This window comes from Cuculus canorus, chromosome 4 (genome assembly GCF_017976375.1).
Source record: "Cuculus canorus isolate bCucCan1 chromosome 4, bCucCan1.pri, whole genome shotgun sequence".
Lineage (NCBI taxonomy): Eukaryota > Metazoa > Chordata > Aves > Cuculiformes > Cuculidae > Cuculus > Cuculus canorus.
In genome coordinates this window covers 16,882,156-16,907,799 of record NC_071404.1, presented here as the reverse complement: position 1 = coordinate 16,907,799, position 25,644 = coordinate 16,882,156, and the positions used below count along the sequence as shown (strand labels likewise).

The 25,644-nt window shown below is 40.5% G+C and overlaps 1 protein-coding gene and 1 long non-coding RNA gene across 5 annotated transcripts in view; one reads left to right on the top strand and one right to left on the bottom strand.

Moving 5' to 3' along the window:
• CPEB2 (cytoplasmic polyadenylation element binding protein 2) overlaps positions 1-16,569 on the bottom strand; it is a 49,514-nt gene extending 32,945 nt beyond the window's left edge. For both annotated transcript variants that reach the window (XM_054064298.1, XM_054064299.1), the window contains exons 1-3: positions 14,734-16,569; positions 12,437-12,715; positions 2,958-3,048 (exon numbers count right to left, since the gene is read on the bottom strand). In XM_054064298.1, the coding sequence (XP_053920273.1) occupies positions 2,958-3,048; positions 12,437-12,715; positions 14,734-16,077 (1,714 nt within the window). In that variant the 5' untranslated portion in view covers positions 16,078-16,569. The remainder of the gene's footprint in view (positions 1-2,957; positions 3,049-12,436; positions 12,716-14,733) is intronic.
• LOC128851969 (uncharacterized) overlaps positions 14,751-25,644 on the top strand; it is a 32,741-nt gene continuing 21,847 nt past the window's right edge. The window contains exons 1-2 of one of the 3 annotated variants that reach the window (XR_008449503.1): positions 14,751-14,855; positions 15,862-15,959. This is a non-coding gene — a long non-coding RNA (uncharacterized LOC128851969). Of the gene's footprint in view, positions 14,856-14,963; positions 15,086-15,420; positions 15,538-15,861; positions 15,960-25,644 lie in introns of those variants that run through there. The other 2 variants (XR_008449502.1, XR_008449501.1) reach the window with 2 other exon arrangements.

The window sequence follows — 25,644 nt, the reverse complement described above, 5'->3', positions numbered from 1 at the left end:
ACGCCATTGATTGGATGGGGTAATCTTAAACACTACTTAATGTCTTATTATAAAATACACTTCTAGAAAGCAGCACTGGAGAGATTAGTTTAATATGCTCAGTACTTCTGCGGCAATGACTAGTGAAGTCAAGCATCTATTCCCTATTAACCTACCTTGAAAAATTGTTTTACTGAAAGCTAAAAATCACTTCTTTCTTTTGATTACATCTGTACTAATGACTAATCTTTGTTTAAGTGAAGCCAAAACTGTGCATCTATAATCTATATTTTTATTTAAAGTAAACTTTTTTCACATTCATGAAAGCAGAAGTGGTAAAATTTTCCTTTCTTCTAAAATGGATCTTGAAATGCAAAACTTGAAGCTGTAAGCTAGTACACAGTGTCTGTTCTGCACTGTGCAAAGTCTGAGACAAGATGCTTAGTCATACTCCAGATATTGTAAGCAGCTAAATCTGAAGCACGTGCTTAAAATTCCAGGGACTTTCATTTTACTGCTGTGGCCAGATATAAAAGATGCATTGTTTTAGTGTGCTTACATTTACTCAAAAACTTGTCATGAAAATATTTTCTAGTTACAAAATATTCCTTGACTACAAAGTGTGTTATATGTTAATAAAAAGAACAAACAAACAAGAACAACGTTCTTAATCATGTGTATTCTGCCAGCAAATCTGATGGGCTCTTAAGTAAATGACAGGTTTTCTGTGGTGAAAAGAAAAGCCACAGACACTGAAACAGCAAAATGAGTGTTTCATGGTTTGCAGGGAAAAAAAAAAAGTTAAAGTTGCTAGGAAATCGCAGAAATGCAAACTAAGTGTGACTAGACAGAAGAGGGGTAGAGAGGAACAAAAAGGCTATTCTGGGATGTGATCTTTTCTTCCCGTTTTCAGTCAGTAAGGAACATTGCTCATGTCTTACTGTTAAAAATGTAGCTAGCTGTTTCAGCTGAAATAACCAACAAAGACGAAAAAAATCTTAATCAACCTATTTAAACAACAGCACACAATTCCTCTATGTAAATTCAGTTGGCGTGTGCATTGTTCTCCGGCACTAGCGCAAAAAAATGGATTTCCTTTGAATTCATCACTATCTATGGCTTCCATCTGTTATAGTGCAAACATAAAACTTAGCAGAATTTTCACTGCAAGAGTATGATAACAGAACTGTTAAAATCCCATAACTGTAGACTGAAACCTATGATTTTTTTATAAGTATCTATATATGAACCAAATTCACTTTAAAATCTTAAAAGTTTTGTCTTGTCTTATGCTTGTTAAAAAGCTATTATTGGAAATACATTGTTTTAATCTATTGTATCATAACAAGATACAAAGAGATGAATAAAAATAATGAGTCTTTTCTGTGCTCACCATGCCTCTGAAAACTCTTCTGCATTATAAAGCCAAAATGGGAAGTGAGACGGTAGGGGGAAAAAGGCAACCACTTCCATTTGTCACATCAGCGTGCACAGAAAAAAGTGAAGAAACCCAACGGGTTTTCAGGAATGTGAGAGGTGCCAACGATAGTAGATTGTCACAGAAGACTTACATTCTCTGAAGTTATGCCTAACAGTAGCTCTACCTTTTAATATCCTTCCTGAGAGTAGATTTAGGTTTGAATAACCAAATAAATATTAGTCACCACCCAAGTGGGGCAAATGGAACCAACAATGCTGTGAAACAAGGATGATCTAACTAGTTAACTTGTCTCTAAGACAAAGGCCTGCTTTTAGTCCATAGCAGTTACCACTGCGCTAACTGTTCACAGCTTTCAACCTCTCTTTCTTCACAATGCTTTGTAAATACACCAAATAGACAGAAAATGAATTTAATAATGGAGTTAAAAGATACAATTGTTAAAACTGGAATTAATCCTGTGTAGGCAGTAAGAAACAAGAAAATTTAAGCTCAGCTTCCACTGCAAAGAAGAGGAAAATTAACAAGCCAATTAAATTCTACCTATTTCCCTAATTCTCAAGTTAGGAGAACACAGGTCCTTATGTAAGACATGTTATGTCTAAAAGCATCTAGAAATAGAGACTAGGTGGGAGTAAAAAATGACATAAAAAGAAATAATTTTATTTTTTACCTTTTTTTTTTCAATTGCTTCAATATCAAGACTTAATTTCTGCAAAGCAACTCTGAAGTCTTGGATAATTTTGAAATTAGATTGTGTTAGTCTAATTATAACACCACAAACAAAGTAACATTTGATCAAGACAAATAATATGGCTCGGGCTCCCTTCCCCCAGTTTCAACGGTAAACTCCACCTGAGCGTAAGTATAGACAATCAGAATTCAAGAGTTACCGCACAGTGAGTAGAGAAGCTCAAGTTAAAGCCCACAGATATCAGCTATATGCTCACTATTGCAGGCAAAAGATTTGAAGAGAGCCCAGAGATGAGGAGCCAGCATTGTAAAGCCAAGTGTATTTCTAGACTTCTTCAGATAAACAGTAACTGGACAATTATATGCATTACAGTCCTCTGAGGGCTTCTGAAAATATATTTGAAAGGACAAAACTTGAATTTATCAGTGGGCTTAATTATCTCTTCAGCTTCCACTGCAAAGAGAGGCAAAAATAACCAACCAACACTGGTAGTGGTTTGATTCTCTTCCCACCCTCTATTGGCTACCTCTAACAGAACAGTGTATCTTTACAGACAGAGGTACAATTTCATACCACAGAAAACTGCATTTCAAATAATTTCTTGGGGGAAAGGAGGGAACTATGGAAGAGAGTGAGAAAAACCTATGAAACCACTAAAATTTAAGTTTTAAACAACTCCACATCAATGTTTCCAATAAAATACAGTTTGAGATCCACCTTTCATGTTAGTTGAGAAAATAATTCATTTGCTATTTTAATGATCCTAGTATCAATATTAGCAATCAGCACTAATTCAAATATGCAGAATGGATGACCCTTTTTTCTTTATTTAATATAATAACATACCTTTAAGTGGATCATGCTCTGCTCTCATAATGTCAATAAGGGAGTTTTCCAAAGAGTGCATATTCAGACTGTCATACATTCTATTTCGATCCTAAAAGAGAATAAAATCCTTAGTATTGGAATACAAATTCTATACTTTAACAGGAAACTTGATAAGAAGACAAATCTGCCTTCTAAAGGCCATACACTTAGACACTCAAGATGGAGAGTAACACAAAAGTTTAAGATACTGGAATATATTAACAGTAAGATCTGATTTTTAACAGTAGGTTTAATAGCATCTAAATATAAAAATAGAGATGCACTGTGAAGAACTCTTCTGTGTATGGACTTTGATAGCCTGTCATTGCTTGTTTCCTCCCGAAGAACTACTTGAATCAGTTCTAGTCGTCCACATTAGTATTAAAAGTTAGGCCGTTTACTGAAGAAGACTAATCTCTGTAAGAACTCAACCTCATTTCATGCAGAAGTTAAATAATGAGTAAGGTGGGGAACTACAGGACAGACACCTCATATGAAAGACAGCATTTTCTTGGCGCTTGGCTAAGAACTTGGCACAAGCACTCAAGCCCCTGCTAAGAGAGCACATCCTGGCTTCTGGGTGATTAAACTGAGATCCTTTGCACACAAAGACTTGAGTTACAAATGCTCAGCACTGAACAGTTAAAGGCTGCAAAAATAAAGCTAAACCATGAAAAACAAAATGTCACAAAGCTTACGATAGAATATCAGCGTTATAGAGGACAATGTTCTTGCACATAAAGATTAAGAAGAGTTATAATTTCTGACAAATATTTTCACTGAAGGCAATAAAAGTAATTGCAATAAATTATAAGTGTTTTCACTGATTTTATGCTTAACTAAGACATTTTCTCCCATGCTTTCTAATACACCCAAGTTGCAGAGACAAAAAAAAAGATGACTTCTAACTTCTTTAGCCTTTCTAGAACACCTTCAGAGACTGAAAATAGCCTCTATAAAACCTTAATCTCTTCTACTTGCAAAGCTTCTGGCTGGACAGTATGGCACGTCAATGAATCCTGTAACCATGCCTTAATTTTACTGTTGTCTTCTCTCTCATTGCACTGCGGTAATTCAACACAGTAGCATGAAATACAGCACACGCATCTCATGACCATTAAAATTCACCACAGATGCAGCCATCCACTGCAGCTGTCCAATATAATGGGCACAGAAGGTATCGGACCCACACTGAACTGTGACTTTCCGTGACAGTTTAGCAAAACCCAGATTAATTTCAAACTACATTTTAAAGCAAGCAGGTACTTTTCATGCTTGGGGAGTGAAAAAACAAGCTTTGAATTATGTTTTTCTATTGAGTCATAAATAGTGACTTAACTTTGCCAATAAGCCATGACGAAACTTAGATTTTACTTTTGTCTTAGAAGGTTTAATCAACTTGATACCACATTGGGGTTAAGAGGGAGAAGCTTTTTTTTTCAGCTCTCTACCCCCTCAAACAACTACGAAGAGTTCAGCTTCCCGTTGGGTAAGCAATCTGTTACATTCATTTGATTGGATCCTTTATTTTCTTTTTGGAAGCCCATAGATAATTTTACTGATAAATTTAAAAAGCAAATTTCCCTTGTCTCCTGCCATGTCCCAGATCAAATGCCACTGACACTTTGGGAGGTGATCTTCAACTGGTTTGACCACCAGCCAGTCACCAGTACTGTTTTATTTTGGGACTGGTCAACTTTCATTCAGTTCTTCTAGCTCTACTGTAACTAATCTGCTTCCATACCCTTGCAGGTTTGTTTCTCAACAGTAAAACGAATAGAACCTGCTCACTATAGCAAATATGCTTTCTATAGAAGGCAAGAGCAGTGACAAAGCTGAATCTGTTCCCTACTGTCTCCTAGCATTGAGAAGGTCTCTCATCAGGGTTTTTAATGAAGTCTTAAAAAGATCAGTACACAGTAGGTACCAAGTGCTCTTGCAAAACCCAGTGCTGAGTAAACAAAACATGCTTTGCTAGCTTTGCAGCTGACAAGGGGAAAGTAAGAGTATTAGTAAAAAAAACTGTCACGCAGTTCAGTTCTCTGTTCCAGGCTCACTAAGTTAGGTTCTTATTTATTTTTTGATCATTGCTGTATACACACATGTTGAGATACCATGTGACCACCTGACAAACAGTAACTACTGCAGACCTAACTTTGCTCTGGAGAGCAGAAGCCTGAAAGAAAGGTCTCACATAATCACAGAATGGCTAGGGTTGGAAGGGACCTCTGGAGATCATGTAGTTCAAGCCTCCTGCTAAAGCAGGTTCACCTACAGCAGGTTGCACAGGATTGTGTCCAGGCAAGTTTTGAATATCTCCAGAGCAGGAGACTCTACAATCTCTCTGGACAGCCTGTTCCAGGGCTCCATCACAGTTAATTCCTAAAACAGGCCCACTTCGTCATGGATCTTACAGAGAAACACCAAAGTAATTCTTCTAACATGCATTGTGATTCACATGTAAACTGGTCCACTGGCTGACACTATGCAATGATGGTTAATTTCACTCTTGCATCATTCTATTTTGCAAGTTTTGTGTATGCAAAGTGAAAGGTCTTGCACTGCTGGAAGCAGAAGAAATAAACTTTTCCTATCCTCTTTACAGCTTAGAAAGCTCAGGTCTATAAAGAAAAAAATAAAAAAGAAAGATTTGTTTCTTTGAATTTTATTACTTCATTTCTGGCAGAGGATACAAGCAATAGGCATGCACCATACAATAAAAATACGCTGTGAATATGCTTAAGTAAAGCAGGATTTAAATATGGGAATTGTATTCTGTTGTCTCACTACCCACATCACACTAGCCATTTGTGATTTCGGACAGTTTCTAGGTCACAGTGTTTCAAACTTTTAACATCTATTCCAACTCACACTGATGAACTACACAGCATAAAGCAACATCACCTGGAATTTAACTGCCTCAAAAGAACTAAGTTGTTCTTTGGGTAGAAGGTTCATTTTAAACCTTTGTGCTCCCCAAATATGTACATCGTATCTTTAAAAGCACAGTTATCTATGTAAATATGAAGCTTTCATTTCAAAGCAGAAAAGTATTTCTATAACCTTAAGTCACATCAGCAAAGGTTTTCTAGAAAGTTCTGCAGTAGGAAAAAAACCCAAAGGTTTAGAAGGGGACAGTTCCATTACAGCATGCTCCACTCAATCAGAAAACTTCCACTGTGATGTTCCTCAGTCTTTGGGACAAGCACAGAAAGTACAACCACTGAACAGGTTTGTCCTAGGCAGTTTTCCCACACATGCGGAAATAGTCCTAATTTTGGGGACTATCTTTTAGCTTCATTATTCCAACACAGTTGATAAGCAGTTATCTTCTAAAACAACATGGCACTAGCTTTACAACAACATAGAAGTGGACCCAAGAATTAGAACTATTTCTATGTTCGATTTTTGCACCTTAAAACTGATCGGAATAAAAATGCATTCTAAGACTAGAAAGCAACAGCTGATTTAATAATATTCACAGACTTAAAGTACCTGAATGGTATTCTGCAACAGTGTTAGCAGTAATAACCTGACAACTAAGTACATTATATGTTCTAAAATACCATCTTTGCTAACATCTAAACTTCAAGTAATTCACATTTTAGTGAAGATATACTATAATCATAAGCCTCCTGTTGAAACCATAACTAGTGTAAATGAGAAACTTAATATTAAAACCTATGACAACTACAATTTTAGCTCTATAAAAAAAGCAAGGAGGAAGGCTTAAAGTAGGCATGTGAAATTGCTTTTTACTTTCCATGGTGTCATTACTGGTAAAGATGAACTATAATATCTGGTAGACATCTGTAAACAGTCATCCTTACAACAAAAGTGTTTCAAAGTTAAAATGACATAATCAGGTATGTAAGGTAGCTAAACTGAGCCTAAAAAGCACCAAGAATGTGTCATGTGGCAAAGACATCTACTTCCCAACTACACAAGCATTTAAAAAAAAAAACCCAACAGCATGTACTGTATCCATCCTGGAGTACTTCAGCTCAAGAATGTACATTTATAAATTGGAAGCAAACTAGACACATTATGGGGATGACTAAAGGCTTGGCAAGACCAAGTTATGAAGTAAATCCAGAAGATCTGTATATTAATAGGTTCCACAAAATAACTAGAGGAACAATTAGGCATTTGAAAGGGAAGTTGTTATTCAAGTTCTGGGTACTTTTGAGTTTGGTTTTTTTTTGTGTGTGTGGTTTTGTTTTTTTGTTTTTTTGTTTTTTTTTTACCCTCTTTACCCCCTACCTCTCCCCATCCAGAAATACCTATAGCTTGAGTACTTAAATGCCAATGCATCAGACCATATGGCAGATGTACATCTGAATAGGTCTTAGGTGAGAACACGTTCATTTTAACTTAGAGAACAACCATGCTTTGGAAAACAGATTGAGGCGAGATACACTACTTGGCATATACATCACAGCTATATTATCATGGCTGCTAAATATTTTATTGAATTTTTCTTACTCTTACAGAATAAGTTGGATAACTGAAGCAAATTTTAACAGTAGTAAAGAAATCTCAGTTCATAAAAAGTGATAAACGCATTTGTATGGTGAGCTTCACAAACTTTTTGCATGTTGATTCCTTTGAATCATTCACCTCTGCAGTTCCTAATTTATTCAAAGGTCTTGACCTTGAAAGTTAGAAGTACGGCAGTAGGCTATTTTCTCCCAAAAGAGATATCCCCAGTGTGGGCCTCAGATACAAGTATCTGGTTTTGTACGTTATTTAAGCAGCCCCAGATAACCACATCAAAAATTCCAAAAACACTGTTCTGTTGTAGGCACTGGTAAAGCCTGGTTTATAAATCGGTGTTGGACAATACTACTGATGGACAACTGAACTAGTCTGAAGACTAAGAGAACATAGCAGCTAGATACACCCAGTGTCTTAAAGATTAAGATAGCTGCCAGACACTCAGCGCTTCTGAATAAAACAGACCACCTATTCAGGAGTCTAAATATGGCATTAAGTACCCAACTTCAGCAACCTGCTCTTCAACTCATTGACTAGTAATTTATCTGGATAAGCCATTTAAACTGTGAGGGACAGCTTAATTAAACTGAAAAAACTGTCATATTGAGAATCTGAAGTCCTCCATATGAAAGCAACTGTAAGACAGAAGCAACATGACAGCATTTAAAATTAAATATCTAAACCTAAAATCTGTTGTGACATACAAACTTATAACTCTTTTTGCCTTGCAAGTGTTTCATTTTATTTGGAAACTGTAGCACATTTCAAAAAGAAAAAGAAAAACTTGCATTTGTGAGAGAGGGTACCTTACTATGAAAGTCCTCAGTTAGAGAGGTACATTCAAATACAGAATAAAAAGCTCAGCTTTTAGGACTATGAACATTGCTCGTAATGTTCTGAACAAACAGGAAGGACAAATCAAGGTGAAAAACACCCGGACATACAGAGTATTTCCTGAACTCAAAAGCGACACAGAAACTAAATTCACATTCACAGAATACAGTGTTTTTACTATAATGAAAATAGTTAAACACTGAAGTGTATCACTAAACTGATGTAATGCATTTTAGTAAGAATATTTGGAAGACACTAAGAAACACTAAGTTTGCAATTAGAATAGAGTTAGCAAACTGATTTTTTTTTAAAAAAAAAATTAGAAATGGTTATTTTCCCCATCCAAGGAATGTAAATTAAAAACGTGAACATACAGAACACTGATTTCTATGCTTGCATTTTGGCCACAGGAAGTCTAAGGCATGTTTTTTTTGGGGGGAAAAAACCCCAAACCAGCATCTGAGCTTAGAAATATATTTTTATATTAGCACCCTATATTCAGCTTTTTTTGTACTTTAGACAAGGTAATAAGAGAGAATATTCATATTGCCTAATTTCTTGACACACAACATAAGTGCCTAAACTGGAATCCCAGAGGCTGTATATGGTCAGTGGTGCCAAGTACATTCTTCTATGGCATTAGATTATCTAAATAAGAAGTCTGGATTGTCTCTAAGGAGAGAGAAACAGGCTACTCAATTAAATGCTTAAGTTAGATGGTGTGAGTGCCTGACAAGATTTCCAATTGTTCCTTAAGGATTCCTGTACAAGGCACCAACCCCTTCCCTATAGCTAGTACCTATAACAGCGCAAGCAGCATGGCAGAACTTAAACTTGTAGACATGATTTTGTCTATTAAAAAAAAACTTTAATTGAAGTACTTTGTGTTTTCTTAAAAAGATGAGTGAGGGAAAAAAAGCATCTTACAGTAAGTCACATAAGAAAAACTTGGCTATTGGTTTAATTTACTCATGTTCAAATCAGTGTTGCCATGATATTTAACTACCTTTATTTAAAAAAAACATAAAACCTCCTGAACTTCAGAAAATTCCCAAGAGATGTCATTCCGAACTGCTGCAAGTAGAAGCAGCTTCGCTGTAACTAAGGTAGCCATTGTGAATTCAGCTTCACAAGGAACACGTCTCAGTCTTAACTATGAGGTATAGAAAAATCTCCTTCCAACCCTTTCAGTAACACACTTAACTACCTAATTACTTATTCATTTAACAGTAACGGCATTCATTGTCACTGGTCTATTACTCTAATGCCAAGAAACAATTTTCATCAGAATTTATGTCAGTTGTCTACTGGGGACCATCCATTAATGCAAGCACCAAAGGAAGAGAAGTTTCATGAAAGGGAAAGACTTTGAATTTGTATATAATTCTTCTGTAGCTTAACTGGTTTGCATGAGGTATGTTTTATAGAAACTAGATGAGCAGCTGACACTGCTGAATGCCATTTGGACTTCGCAAAAACAACACAGAACTTAAAAAATGGCAGTAGAACATTAATGATCTACAGAAAGTTAGTCAGCAAGGACACCAGCTTCTCTAAGCTGTTTTCATTTCCTAATCCTGAGCTAGCTAAAGTTCAGAGAAGAGATGCTTTGTTCTCTGCCATACAAAATGACTACTGCAGTTAAAGCAAAGATGCATGATCATGCAGAAAAGTTCTCCTGAACTAAATGATGCAGTCCATATTCAACACACATGCTAAGATGTGTTCACTTTGAGGAAGCGTGCAAGAAATAGGTAACTTCTCAATACACACAAATGCTTTTGTACAAAACTTTCCAAATGGTACAAAATTTAATGATGGACATTTTTTCATCTTCTGAAATTGCTACTGTATCTTTAAGATTTCTCAATCTAAATACCTCAGCCTTTTATGGAAGGAGACGAGCATAGTACAAATTAGCAAGATGGGTGTTTGACAGCATTGCAATTGCCAACTGAGTCCTGATGAAAAGAAGCACCCGCTCCAAAATAACTTTTTCATTATGACTTGCAAAATGTAGCAATCAGGAGGAACTAACCCTGTAATAACAGTATAATAACCAAAAGATAAGAACACTATTTCAGCACAGAAAAGGGAGTTAAGGAAACATCTAGTGTTTCAACAAAAGCTGTAAGATAACATGATGACCCTTCAAATAGGAGTATATTTACTGTGTTCTGCAACTATGACTTCATACGTATAAGGAAGAGTTATGCTGTAGATCAGTCTAAGCTTAAATAGAGATACACAAACAAAATCTATGTAACTGGTGGCTTTGGTGCTCACAGGTGAGAACAACAACAATTAAGCAGGCCCACCTTCTCTCTTTGACCCTCTCTTTTAAAAAAAAACCCCAAATGGAAACAAAGTTAAATTGCAATGATTTTTTTTCTACTCTACTAGATAGGAATTATTTAGATTATTGTCAGAATGCACAAAACTTTTGTTTAGACAGAAAGTGAGTTCATTTGTAATAGATGACCACTGTAGGAGCTTCTTACGGTTCAAAGAAATAGACACACTGACTTGCAAGGCATACTGAATGAGTAAATATACTCATAATTTGTGCTTAGCTCCATATGAATTCTACTGCATACGTTACTGGACTTTCAGTGTATGATGGCATTAATATTTTTAACAATGTTCTTCAGGCTAGCATCTTTGTGAAACATTTCAGTGTTTACTTTCAACTACTCTCAGAGCCCTCCACCACAAAGCTTCATGTATCTGTGACCCGTTTTCCTCAACAGATCATGTTGACTACTTAAAGAACAGGACCTTTTTCCCCCATCTTTCCACTCATACAAGAATTATTTGACTATGATGTTTCAGCCAGCAAGGCTATGGAGTAATGGAATAAGCAAATTTTGGTATGTCCAGAAGTCACCATTAGCCTCAAGAATGCAAGTATCAGAGCTCACCTGGATAGTTGCAAGATGGCCTCTTGTGCCAAATGAAATTCCACCAGTAGAACAGTAAGAAAATAGGAACTGTATTGGGAAATCCGGTTCTAGGGAGCATCCTTTGCTACTGTTACAGCTACATAAGGATTAGCTTGCTAAGTGAGGCAAACAAAGCTGTACAAACTCAAATACAGTCACCATTATGACAAACTGAACTCTAGGTTACTCTGTGTGAAACATAACCAAACCCAACTACAATAGCCTTTTGTGGAGGTAAGGAAACATTCTAATCATCTCTTCTCTGCATATTACATTTTTGACTTTTGCTGGAATATAGTTGCTCAGTTTGAGACAAAAAAAAGCTAAAAGAGGTATAACAAAAACTCAAGAATGTACAGAATTAATGGAATAACCTCCTTTTTATTTTAAAATAGATTCTAAAATAAGTTTGCAAGCTTGTTTGCAACTTAAAAATAAAAACATGCCAAAACTATAAATTGTTAGGTTGGGATCCATAATAATAAAGGTCTTTGCTAATAAGAAATGCTGTGATTAAATGAATACAGGCAGGACCAGGACAAATCACATTTTATCAACAGGTAACTGAGGCTGAAATGAAGTGACTTACCTAAAGCCACATGTGACTGGCAAAATTCAGGAGGTGAACTCAGATCTTTAGTTCTAAGACATACTCTCCTGTTTAATACTTCTACATCACAGGGCTCCCAGCCAAAACGTAATTATAAACACTGCTAGAGAAGGGGAAAAAAAAAAATCTCCCTAACATGCAAATGTTAGCCTACAATACCAGCAAAAGATAAACATGAGACTCAAAGCCATCTACAGAATAAGATAACCTATGAACAAGGACAATCAACCAAAAAAAAATCCTGAGTTTGAAAGGGATTTATAAGAATATGAGCTTTACTATAGGCAGAAAATATTTAGGGATTAAACATTTTACTTTATTGCTGTGTCAGTGACTACAATTTCTATCTTTCTTGACAGTCAATATTCTTAATCATCTGTGAGAATTCTATGTTGCCAAACAAATGCATCGAAAATGCTGGAGTTAGTTGCAATTTAGGACTAAAAAAATACAGAAATATACAATTTTCAGACAAAGTATCAGTCCTGTAACTACAGTTTAGTTCTCCTTTAAAATGAATGACGCCAAAATGCTATGCAAGGCCTGTGAACACACTAGTTACATACCATCCTTACCTGCAACGGAAGGAGCGTATTACTGTTGTTGTCAGTTCGGAAAACGTTATCTTCAATCCACGATTTTGGTGTTAGTGATGGAGTAGAGCGAGTAAATTTAGGAGGAGCGATGACGTTACCAGAAAAGGGCTTCTTCAAAGGAGAGATCTGGTTCATAGTTCCTGGAATTCCCATGTTTCCAGTTCTACGATGGTCTCTGCCATGCATTCCTCCCCAGGATATATTTCCCGTGCTCCAGCCGCTACTTTGATTGCTCCAGGGTGACTGCTTCAGAAGAGGCTAAAAAGAAAGATTATATTATTTTGAAAATACTTGAAGTGTTTTAAATAACTAACCACCAAGTAATCAATGTGCAGAGACGCCTATAAACCACTCTTTCCTGATAACAAATTCATTGCAGAGGCGAGAACGAAAGCTTAACATAGCATTACAAAAAAAAAACCAAACGTAATTCCTACTCCCGCATGCTCTCTCTCCCAAAAAACAGTACTAGTGCAAGCAATTTAAAGTATCGTTTTAGTAATTGGTAGCATTCTTTAAAGCTATTCAGTAGAACAAACCATCTTACAAAAACCCTGAGACCATTTAATCATACATTATTTGGTATTATGCACCAAGATCTCTGGAAAACCACAAGAATTTCAAATAAGTCAATTCTAAAAATTATTATTAAAGGAGTGATAGTGATTATTATATCAGTAATCATTATTTTTACTCAGTGAGTAGTAGTATTTCACTAAAGTGAGCAGAAATTTAAAAATTAAAATTCAGATGGGAGATTACTTCCCCCCACAGTATTATGAGTATCATCATTATGAAAATTACCAGACAACAGCATAAAAAGCACTAATTACTGTACAGACAATTGGTTTGAAGGAGCTATCTTAACATTTCCACGTTTCTACTGCCCAAGTATTTCTGGAGTAATGAATGTGGATCTCTGCAGGGTGGAATCTGTGTGTGTGTGTGTGTGTGTGTCTCTTTTTAGACACACTATAAAGTATCTAGCAAGTGCATTATATTCCTTAACACAAAAATGTCAGTCTTTAGAGGGAAGATTTTACAGAATTGTAAGTTTCTATTCCTAAACTACAACTCGCGCTAAAAAGTGACCAATAGTGCTTGCCATAGCACCAAGAGATGGACCCACTGAGCCTGACTGACAGTGAAGAACAGTATCTATCTTTAGTGTTCTCAATTTTGACTGTTCTTGGAAAGGCTTTTTCTCAAACACGGAACTGCTGTGTTATATTATTCTAAATTTAGTTCTTCTGTCAAATCAAAACACATCACTTTTGTCTCAAAGCTTAGCTGCACGCAACCTTCAGCTTGTAATTCTAATAGCTTAAAAAAATAAATCATTTGCACACATTATGTATTAGAAAAAACAGAACTTTCTGAAGACAAAGATAAAATTATACCACCACCACCGCACAGAAAACAAACAACCGGCTAGAGCCATTTTTGGTCAAGTAATCAGGAAAACATCCCATTCCATATAATTATAGATAACTATATTGTAAAACTCGAATACTTTGGCAGGAATTTTGGGAGAGGCAGGCACTGTTGTGAAACAAGCCTTAAGAGATAATGCCAAACATTAACAAGTCTTCAATACTGCTGGCTGTGCTGTTATGGCACTGTACACCTCAGTGTTGGAAAAATTGCTTTGGAATCTTTTTGGAGAGGCTTATTGTAGGTGTTAAGGACAACCAGCTCCTTCACAACGCAGCAAAATCAGTTCATGGAGCAGCACACTTAATGTCAGATTCCAGTTCTGATGGAAACACTCCGCAAATCCAGCTCTATAGATCAAAACTGACAGGATTTAATACTAGAATGAATGAAAAATGAAGACAAGGCCTACATAACTTTGGCCTGTCATAATGGAGCAGATGATCGGAGCGAGATGCAGCTATAACGCACCAGCAGGCGATATTAACGTAAACCTGCTTTCTTCCCATTTCCCACAAGGAACACTTCGTTCCAGGAAGAAAGGTAAACTTCCATTTTAACACCGTCACGCCGGTCGATTATTATAAAACCGGCAGCAGAACTACGGCCGAGCCGAACCGCAGCGGCGCCTCTGGACACAAATGCAAGCCAATTCGGGGAAGCCCCGGAGAGGGGCAGCGCTGACAGCTCTCCTCGGGGAACCCCGGGCTGGGAAGGGAGCAGCGCGGGGACATCGTCCCGGGGGGGGGGGGGGGGGGGGAGAAGGAGCGTTCGCTGCGTTTTAGAGGAGGAACCCCCCATCCCGAAGAGCAGAGGGCTGTCAGCGGACCCCGCCCCGGTACCTGGTGGTGGTTGTACGAGTTCCTCTGCTGCAGGAAGGCGGCGGCGGCGGCCGCCGCCTGGTGTTGGTGCTGGAGCTGGGGGCTCACGGGGGACCGGCGGTTCTGCTGCTGCTGCTGCTGAGGTAAATTCATCTGCGGCGGCGGCGGGGCCGAGAAGGGGCTGCTGAAGGGCCCGGCGCAGGGGTTGTGAGGCGACACCGGCGAGAAGCTCTGGAAGAAGGCGGGGTTGATGGAGGACGGGATGCCCGGGTAGAAGCTGGCGTCGGACTCCGGGCTGGGCGGCGGCATCGCGCTGATCTGGGCGCCGCTGGAGACCGGCGGCTGCTGCGTCTGCTGGGGAGGCGGCGAAGAGGTCTGCACCGACCAGGGGGTGCCGAAGCCGGGCAGCGGCGGAGGAGGAGGGGAAGCGGCCGAGGAGGAGCCGCCCCCGCTCTGGTGATGGGGGCTGGGGATCTCCGGGCTCTGCAGGCTGCTGAAGCCGGAGCCCAGCCCGCCGGGCAGCAGGGTCCCGGGGCTGCCCAGCAAGTGGCTGTTCGGGGGGGACTCCATGGGGGGCGGCTCGGCGCTCGCTTGCGGGCGAGGAGGAGACGGAGGCGGATTCACGCAGGAGGCGGCGGCCACCCCCACATTGGGGTCGGCGGGCGCCGGTGCCCCCGGGCAGGAAGGGGCGAGCCGCTCCGGAGCCCCGCTGTCCGCGCCGCCCGGGCTCTCGGCGGGGCTGGGGGGTCGGCGGCGCGGCGGCTCCGGGGGGCGAGCGCCGAGGAGTCGGAGCTGCTGCTGCTGCTGCCTGCGCTCCTGCTGCTGGTACTTGTCAGTGGGGTGGCTGAACTGCTGCTGCTGCTGAGGGGGGTGGTGATGATAGTCTGGGGGGTGGTGGTTATTCAGGGGGTGGCTGCTGCCGAGCTGGGCTGGGCTGCCGAGCCGCCGCTGCTGCTGCTTAAACTCTTTCCTCTTCTGGCTCAGCTGAGGAGGCGGCGGCTGTTGCTGCTGCGGTTGCTGCTTGTTTAAATCCTGGTGGGGGCTGACACTGGGTTTAAAGTCAGAGGAGGGGTGGCCGAGAGGGGGGTGTCCTGATGCGGGGCTGCTGCCCAGCCTCTCGTTGCCTGGCTGCTGCTGTGTCACCCCCAGGATCAGCTCATCCTGCATGTTCTGATGATGCACAGCAGCGGCCGCCGAGGGGGACAGAGAGGGCGGCGGCGACCCTCCCGAGGAACCGGTTACAGCGGGTGAGAAGGGGCAGGAGGAGGAAGGAGCCACTCGGGAGGGGAAGAAGCCGGCGCCCGCGGCACCCGGCGGTGGGCTGGGAGCCGCCGCCTGCGGGAGCCCGGGGCGCTGATCCCCCATGCAGTGGAGGGGCCTCCCCCGGCACCGGCGCGGCGGAGGGGAGCGCTGCCCACCCCGGGAGCCCGGCGGAGACAAAGATAATTAATAACCCCGGGGGGGGGGGGGGGGAGAACACGACCCACCCGCCTATCGTAAACCACTATGTAAGCCAAAACCCAGCCACTTTCTAGAATAAAACCTTCTTCCTCGTCCTGATCTCTATTATAGTCGTTTTAAAAATATCAGATCCCTTTGATAACAATCCTATTTTAGCAGGGCTTATTTTCCTTCCCCCCCCAACCTATGGGGACCCCCGGTAGGGCGGCCCTTCTCCCCTATGTCGTCCCCACAGCAATCCACTAGATCTTCACAACACCCCGGGACAGGACGGACCCGCCTCCCCCCGCTACACCGTAACGCAGGGGGAAAGCGGGACCTTTCGAGGCTCGGCACCGCCGGGGAGGGTGGGAGGCGGGCGGCGCCGATTCCACTCCACCCCCCGCCGCCTCCCCCGCCCCAACTACCGGCTCGGAGCCGGCTGCAACGCCCTTAAGAACACCGGAACATTCGTGATGGTGACGTCACGGCCCCGCCTCGATCGTGGTAATGAGCCGGGGCCCCGTCTGTTCATTAATAATTCATTAGCTCGAAGGCCCCGCCCCCCTTTCCCCACCCCTGGTGCTGCTGGGGTAGGGGGTGCGCGCTACCACTTAAACTGAACGGGGGGGGACAGTCCATAAGTAGCGCCCTGAACACTTGCTGGCTTACTGGGCGAGGAAGGCTCACAATGGCCTTCGGCGAAGTGGCGACGCCCAGGCGGGAAATACCTGACACCAAATAAGTTTATTTGGCTTCGCGGCAGCGGATGAGAGGCGCTTTTCCATCCGCGGCAGGGGCGCGGGGGGAGGACGGTGGTACCTTCCCCTCGGCGCTCCCGCGGGAGGAGGGGCGCCCCACCCCTTCGCCTCGCGCGCCGCTCATTTGCATTGACGCAGCTACGCGCGCGGCAGTCGAGGCCCCGCCCCTGGCCCCGCCCCTCTGTTGGGGGGGCGCTGGGGTCCAGTGTCACCCCGGGCTGGGCATCCCCGGCTCTGTGCTGCGGGGGGGATGCTAGAGCCCCTTCCGTCCCATCCAGCTCGATGTTGTTGGTTGAGCTGTGACCAAGCCCATCCCGAGGTGTGTTGGCACGTGTTTGTGGTGCCTTTTGAGGCATCTCCTGGTGGGGTTTTGCCCTTTCCATCAAATGGAAGCGCAGCTCTTAGTAACTGTTCAATGCAAATAAATAAAGAGCTTATCAACTGTAAATGTGATGTTGTTATAGATGTAGGTGTGCCTGAAAGAGTAAAATAAGCGAGCTGTGTTTGTGCTCTGGGAAAGCTGTAGTTGGGGTTGTTTAGCCTGGAGAAGAGCAGGACGAGGGGACACTTTATTGCACTCTACAACTGCCTGAAAGGACATTGTCGAGAGGTGGGTGCTGGTCTCTCCTCCCAAGTGACAGGTGATAGGACAAGGGGGAATGGCCTCAAGCACCAGGGGAGGTTCAGGCTGGATATCAGGAAAAAAAATTTCACAGAAAGCGTCATTGGGCACTGGCAGAGGCTGCCCAGGGAGGTGGTGGAGTCACCATCTTTGGAGGTATTTAAAAGACAGGTAGACGACGTGCTCAGGGACATGGTTTAGTGGCAGGTAGGAATGGTTGGACTCAATGATCTAAGAGGTCTTTTCCAGCCTAGTGATTCTATGAGTCTATCATGCAGCAGTGGGAGAATTAATACACAGCTACTGGATGTGAGAGTATGTTGGGGAAATGTCATTGTATGCTTGACCTACTGTACTTTTCTCTAGGCATCCATTACTGACCACTGTCAAAGACTGGATGGTTGCTCTCCACTTGGCTGCTGGACCTTTGGTCTGACCCAGTGTAACAGTTCTTGGTTTTTATATTTCATAGAATCACAGGATCACTTGGTTGGAAAAGACCTTTGAGATCGTCAAGTCCAACCATACCCCTCTACTACTGAATATTGTTCACTGTGTTATTTGGGTCAGCTTTTGATAAAGGGGATTTTTTCAGCAAGATCTAGTCAAGTACATTAAGTACTTGTGTTAATGTTTCTGTTTGACACGTATAATATGTAGAAGAAAAAAATTGGTTCAGTATCTGCAGTCATCTCTGATGTGATCTTGAACCTGTGTGGCTGTGTGTATTTGGTTATTCAGGGCACCTTGCAGGGTTAAGATGAAAATATATTTGCAGGGTAGAATAATTGATAAATATTTATCTTTGCTGTATTATGGCTTAGCACTCTGGAATTATTCATTATATTGGCAACTGTTTTGAGAACTCTGCAGCTATCTCTCTTGTAAGTGGTAAAAAATAGACTGCAGACTGAGGCCCTACAGATGATCACGTTAGTAAATGTTGCTGGACAAGTAATCGTTCCTCTCTGAACAGTGAGTTGCTTCACAAGCATGGTCCTCATAAACATCAGTTTTGTTAGCTGCAGAACTGGTAGCATCTGGCTTCCCTTTGTGTTTGTGTCATACGCCTGACACTCAGTTATGTGCAAGCCTCAACAGAAGCTGTCCTTTACCTGGGGCATTCTCAGGCGTCTGGGAAGGGTGGAAGCAATGTGCACCGTGTCTCTCCTGTAAGCAGCTGCCTACTTCTATAAAGTTTGTAGGAACCCAGTTTTTTTTTTTTTTTGTAAGTGGCTGTCTTCTCTGTCCCTCGTCTTTAAATCAAACCCAAATTCTAGTAATTCTTCCTTCAAAACAGCTATCGTGACATCTCTGAGTTGACTTCTTGAATTGCCTGTAAAACAAGTACTCTCGTCTTCTTTGATAGCTTATCTCTACCATGTTAGATACCTACTCTGATCATGCATGTTTATTAAAAAAACTTTCATGTTTCATGGGGTGAATCTCATCTAATTTTAATTATGTAAAAAGTAAGCCTTCGCTCTGCATTAGCTGCCTAATCTTTTACAAACAGAAGACAGGTGCTACCAAAGGATGATTCATCCTACCCTAATGCAGGTACCTTTAGAGAGTGAAACCTGATCTCTCTCTTTGCTGATTATGAGGGAAGCTTCTGTCTATATCTTGCTGCAGAATCCAGGAGGTCTTTGGTCTTCCTTGGTTTTGTGGCATGTCCTTCTTGACTCTGATACAAGCTGTACCAGGTCCAAACCAAGAATCCTTTGGGCTGTATATTCTGTCTCTTCTGGCTCTGATACAAGACACCTTAGTGTATGCTGAGGCCACAAATTCTGGCTTCTCCTCCACCAAATTAAGTCTTTTAACTGTCATCTTGGTGCCATCAAGTAATGCTGAGTCTGTTCCTTGGCACTGTTTGTTTTCTCTCTCCAGTTCCCAGCTCCTTGATTTTTGACCATTTGGCCTTCGCACCATCTTGCTTTAATTTTTTCTCTCCCTCATAATCACTTGATTCACTCCCACTTTCTTTTATCTTAGCTGTCCCTTTCCAGGGAAAGCTTGAGAGCTTTTTTTGGATTGTGCTAGTAGGAAGGTAATAGTGTCCGAAAATAGGTGCCTAAACAAATGCATAAGAACAGGCTGAGCAGTGTAATGCTTCCTTCAGTTACCTCAACCATTTGCAACTCAGGAACTTCCTAGATTTGCCTTTCCAGACCTTATGGGATGCTTGGACCTGAAGAGCAGAGCATGCTGGCAGAGGCCCTCATCTGAGCGGCTCGGGGAGGCAGAGAATCTTGGAGCTGAGCTGAGTTGCATAGACTAGACAACAAGCTTTACAAGAAGCAAATGCCAAGCGATACGCAATATTGCTGTACATAATACATAAATTGAAAAAAAACCCAGGTGTTGCAAAATGAGCTGTCAGTACAGTAAGAACAAATATACCTACGTTATGGTTCTTGTGGCCATTAATCACCTGCTGCTATATGTTTATTGCAATAAATGTGCCAGGCATCAGCTTCACCTAGGAAGCCTGTGGCAGAGCTTAGGATAACAGCTCCTAGGTTTGCTAGTGCCTGAAAGGCAAGGACCTTGTTATTTGTCTTGTGGTCCTCTAAGTGCTAAATTTTGTGTGGCAAACTGAACCAGCAATGCTGCTGTAGAGAAAACACAAAGACAAATCAGAAGAAATTGCACAAAATAACACTATATAAGACAAATAAAATAAACTGTAAAGATTACTAAGCAGCTTTTCTGGCTGCCATTTGGGTGACATGAAAGGGATCATCAAGGCAGTGGCCTCTGAATTTCCCTCCTGACTGGTTATCATCTCTTCTAGAAATTACCATGCACAGCTCAAGTTTTTTCCTTTTTATAAACCCAGGAGAATAACACCTGTTATTGGCCAGTGTTTGTGACAGGATGTTATCATATGAGAAAGGGTTTGGATCTGCCATTTCATAGTTATGCTTGAACAAAAGAACTTGTGACATTTACAAGAGCTGAAGGGGATTGTGTTGAGATACTGTCCACTTCAGAGTGTTCTGTGGCTTTAGCTTCTCTAAAAAGTGGGGATAGGGTCTGCATCCTTGCTAATCAGAGACCACTGAACAAGTGTTACAGTTTTGGGGATCATATAATAAATGATGGAACTGAAAAAAATTTGAAATAGTTAGTAGACTTTTCTGTGCATGTAGAGTTCCTTCAATGCTTCCTCATTCTGTAAATTAACATGAACACCAGAATATCAGGAGCTAAATGTACAAGAAAGAAAACTCCGCTGCTGGAATCTGCTGTTTCCCTCTTATTAGTTAGCTGGAAAATCACTGCAGCTCTGATTTTTTAATATGGGCTGCAAGTAACGTGTCCACATGAAAATGATCTTTGGCTTCATTCCAATACTAAAAGCGGTTTTTCTGGTGAATCTTTGCATGTTGCAGTTAAAAGTAAATGTGGCTACACATAGTACTAACTTCGGAAAACCTTTTTCTTTTGGAGTGACTCTGCATAGAGACTCATCATCTGCTTGTAATGCAACAAATTGTTCTTTCCGCAACCCGCAATATTTATAGGCCTTTCACCATTTACAGTGATTTACTACACCATTTGACCCGTCTTCCAAGGCTCTACTACTATAAGAAAATTAGGGGTTTTGATATTAGTTGCTTGTTTTCTCTTTACTGTTTTGCCTTTCCTTCTTCCTTTCCACCTCTTCTCCTCCTCCTGGGCTCTTTTTCAGCACTCTGTATTTAGGTGGCTCTGTCTGCCCTGTACTGATCGCAAGAGCTCTGTTAAGAGATCAGTCTCAATCTTCCTTGTGACCAGGCTGTTTAGGGAAGTACACAGTCTGCTGTCCTGTGGTCTAGGACATGTGTCTGTTTCATTCCTCAGTTCAAGCTTGGAAATGAGTTTGCGTATGCATTCCAGGAACAGCACATTGTTCTAACAAAAATATACGATTCACGTACTTTTGGTAGAGCTACTTCCTCTTAACCTTAAAGCTGATTTTTGTTAATGACTTCTTCCTCCCATGGAAATGTGGAAAACAATCTGGGAGTGCAGGTTATTCATATAGAGAAGCAGATGATAAGATTTGACATTTTACAGGAAAAAGAGGTCTGAAGACTTGTATCAATGTGTTTCATTTTTTGTTTTTCTGGTCTTGATTTTTTTAAACTCTGAAGATAATAATCATGCATTCTTAGGAAGGAGGTAGGCAAGTCTTTTTCAGCAATCTTTTTCAGTCTAAGTCACAGTAGCTTACCTTTTTTCCTGCTGTTTTTTCTCATTAAAAGGAAGAATATTAATCGGCCAGATATAACAAAATTGTCAAGGAAACTTTTGTTATATCACTATGTGTTGGAATGAAATTAAAATCAATAGGAAAATGTAACACCAGGGATTGAAATAGTTTTCTTCACTCTGTTCTTCCCATGACCGTATTATGTTTTTGTTTGTTTGTTTATTTTCTTTCAAAGTTAAAAATTTTAAAATCAAAATTCACAGGAGATGGGCTGCTTTCTTCCTTTATTCGAAGCCCAACTTCTATGATGAGAGCTGTGCTGCCTGCTGGACTTGAAGGATATGGGTTCTGGTCACAAGAATGCAAAGCAGTGATTTACTCTGTTTTTCCTCCTTTTTGCCCTGGAGTTTAACCAGCACATTAGACTAATATTTTCTTGCTTGCTAGTGGCAGTTTCTGTTTCTTTTTTGTTTTGGTTTTTTTTTGGTGGTGGAAGTCATTAAAGTTTCTCCCAAGAGAATAGCTGCCAAAGTAAACAAACATCTTCATGAAAGGAAAATAATGTCAGCGGAGTATTGAGAATTCCATGTTTTACAGACAAGTATTTATGGCAACCAACTAGTGAAATAAAGTGAATGGAGTCCTATTTGCTGCTTTTGCTGTGTTAATTGCATGTAGCAATTTCAGCTAGTTTCTCAGCTATGCGGTACAAGTTCTGGATGTTAGTTGTAATTTAGGATGAAGGAAAATATGAGATGAAACTCAGTTTAGAAAAAGGTTTTATATTTTTGTTGTTGGGAATTGAATAGCACATGAAAACCTCTGGGGAATTGCTATTGTCTCTAAAATGTTCTGCATGTGGTTGGCAAGAACAACAAGGACAGAAGAAAGTTCAGCTAAAAAATTCATAAAGGCTGTCTGGTGGAATGCATTACAGTCAGCTGTATACCTCTGTGCTCTTATCCCTCTGAACTGATAATTTTTAGCTGAGATGAAACATTCCGAGGAACAGAAGGCTGGCAGATTTGTAGCGTAGATTGTTTGAAGGTTTAAATACTGAGACTATCTCATCTTTCTGTAAGTCTGTAGATATAATGTAAGCTGGAGTTGCTGGAAAGTGATAGAATAGCTCCCTGTGTACAGCCTACAAAACTGTGAAGAGGTTATTTTCTGTGTGCCACAGGATCCTGCATGCTTTCCACCTCTTGCCCAGGATAGCAGTAATTCACCAGCAGAGCAAATAACTTCAAATTTGTTGAGGATGAGACCATATTTAGTTCCTTGTTTAAGCAGTGGCTTTCACAAAAGGGACCAGTGCTAACTGGAAACTTCTGCCAATACTGTCGTATGTTTCATGACAAATGCAAAGTGTTCAAAAAGTTGGCACTACAAAATAGAGATACTGTCAATCTCTATTTAATTCTCAAAATGGCTTGTAGGATTTTAAAGCTTGTGTTGTTCCTGGTGCACTCATATATCAAATAGCTTTTTTAACAGTCCTTATAATATGGCCGGTTAATTTGGTTATATTACTAGGATATAAACCAAAATTATTCGGAGGATAGAGGATGCTAAGGTTTTACTGCTGATTTTTTTTTTCTGTGTGCCGTGTGCCAAAGAAGAGATTGTCTAGCACTGTGTGCTGCTATAGGCAGAACAGTGTTTTCTCATCTTCTTGTGTGTGTACAGTACAGATGCAGCTACCATTGTTTCCCAGACGTGAGGGTGTCCTTCACAGCTCTGGGGGTAAGTTTGGGTTCTGCTTTAAAGAATGCATGAGCAATCTCGACTAATTGCACAAATTTTTCGTTTATATTTACATACCTGAATATTGTGATGTAGGAGACTCCTTAAAATTTTTAGGAATGATCTCAGTGATCATTGGATAGGTCTCCAGAAATTCATGTTAACTAATGTGTTAAGAATAACTGTGTGATGCTTCCGGTGTTCTGAAGGGTTACATACTGTAGTCTGCTGCATTTAGGAGACAATGTAGGAGACCCAAGGAGACTCTGGAAGTTTTTGAGCAAGGAGGCTATAAAGTAGAGTTCATTGAATCCTGTAGGTAGGCCTTATCGCAGAAGCAGTAGGAGGAAGCAAACGTGTCTGTAGCTCAGTCTGCGCCTCTGCGGGAGTGTATGGACCATATAGCATGTTAAACAGAAGGAGTATATGTTTGCACCTCAGCAGGCTATTATAGTAAGTGCTTTAAATTGCTACAAGAAGATTTATTAAAGTTTACCTATTAAATCTCCGAAAGGTGATAGTGGAACAGGTTCTCCTTCTGAGCTGTAGCATCTGAATTGCACTAAAACCAAAGGCAGAATTTTATGTGAAATTATATTCTTTTGTATTTGACCTTACTTCCTTTTTGAGTGCAAGATGGATGTTCACTAATTTTACACCACCACCCACTGTTTCAGTAAAATTATTTGCAACAGATTCTGTAAGAAATTTGCTGCTTTAACTAATACATTTCTTTCTCAGAAATTAGCAGTACAGATTCAATGTAGAATTAAAATTAATCAACACTTATGTAAAGGCTACAATTGGAGAAATATACCACTAACCATATTGTTGTGACTATGATTATGTATCCAGTAACCAAGGTGGGGTCAACAACTCTAAGACTGCCTATTATGATATCTGAGCTCTGCTGGTGAGAAGCAGCTGGGTCACTGGAGGGTCGAATGCTCTCCTTCCCATTCAGTGTGAACACGCAGCATCTTTTGCTAAATACTCCAGACTCCATGGCAGTAACAATGAGACTGGCCCAGCGATGAGGCTGTGCCTCTGGGAGGTAGAAGAGGCAGGCCTGGAGACAATACAGAACTGAACTGGAATGGTTAGACTTGATGACCCAGTGGGTTCCTTCCAACCTAGTGATTCTATAATTCTATGAACTCATCTCTGCCTTACAGCAAATAAATGCTTTCACTTGGATGTTTGGTTTTTTTTTTTTTTTTTTTTTTTTTTTTTTTTTTGTCATGTCCCAGCTACCTTTCCCATCCCTGGCTGTTTTGCTTTGTTTTGGTTTTAACTTACTAAATTACATTCCTGAATGGTGCAGGGTGACTGATAATGAAGCTTTTGTTTATTTTCCTGCTGGTCTTCCTCCACCTTCTTTAGTTCTAGTTGGGACTCAGAAATAAGAAGTCTTGAGTCCTCTCATAATAATTTTCATCTGACCTAATGATCAATTGTAAATCAAAGTTAAAATTATCACTGTTGACTGTTCATGCTATTATGATGATACAAAGACACTGAAAAGCATTATGTTGGTTTCACCCTGTATTTTTTGATTGCTAAACCCATATTATCCATGTGGTTCTTTCTTAATTCTCATGTGTAACACATCTAATAATTGTACAGAAAAGAAATCCAGGAAAAATCCCTGCCAAGAAACTACATATAAGCTGAATGCATTAGAATATTTGTGTTAAAATATTTTATAAGTACATTAGCTATACAAAAAAAAATAATTGAAACCTAGGAAATGTAGGGAAAATATTGCACTTCAATAAAATGAAATATATTAAAAAAGAAAACACATGGTTAAAGTCATCCAGACAACCTTAATTTTCTTCTATAATGAGAACCTGAGGGAACTGTGAAGTTAAATTTAGTTTATTTCTGCAGACTCTATTTTTTTTAACCCTTTATGCACAGTTTTACTTAAAAGAATTACAGTATGTTTGCTTGAATGTCTTAATCATTAAATCCTCTACCTGTGTTTGTTCAGTTTTTTGTAAGTTTAATCTAACTTGTAGCACTGGAAGTCATGCTTTCTGACCACATAGCTACAAGGGTAAGGAACTAGGGTAAAGACCTATTGTGTTCATCTTTTATACAGAGAATACAAAACCTACTGTAATTATATCATTTCCTCTCTCATTGTGGTATTG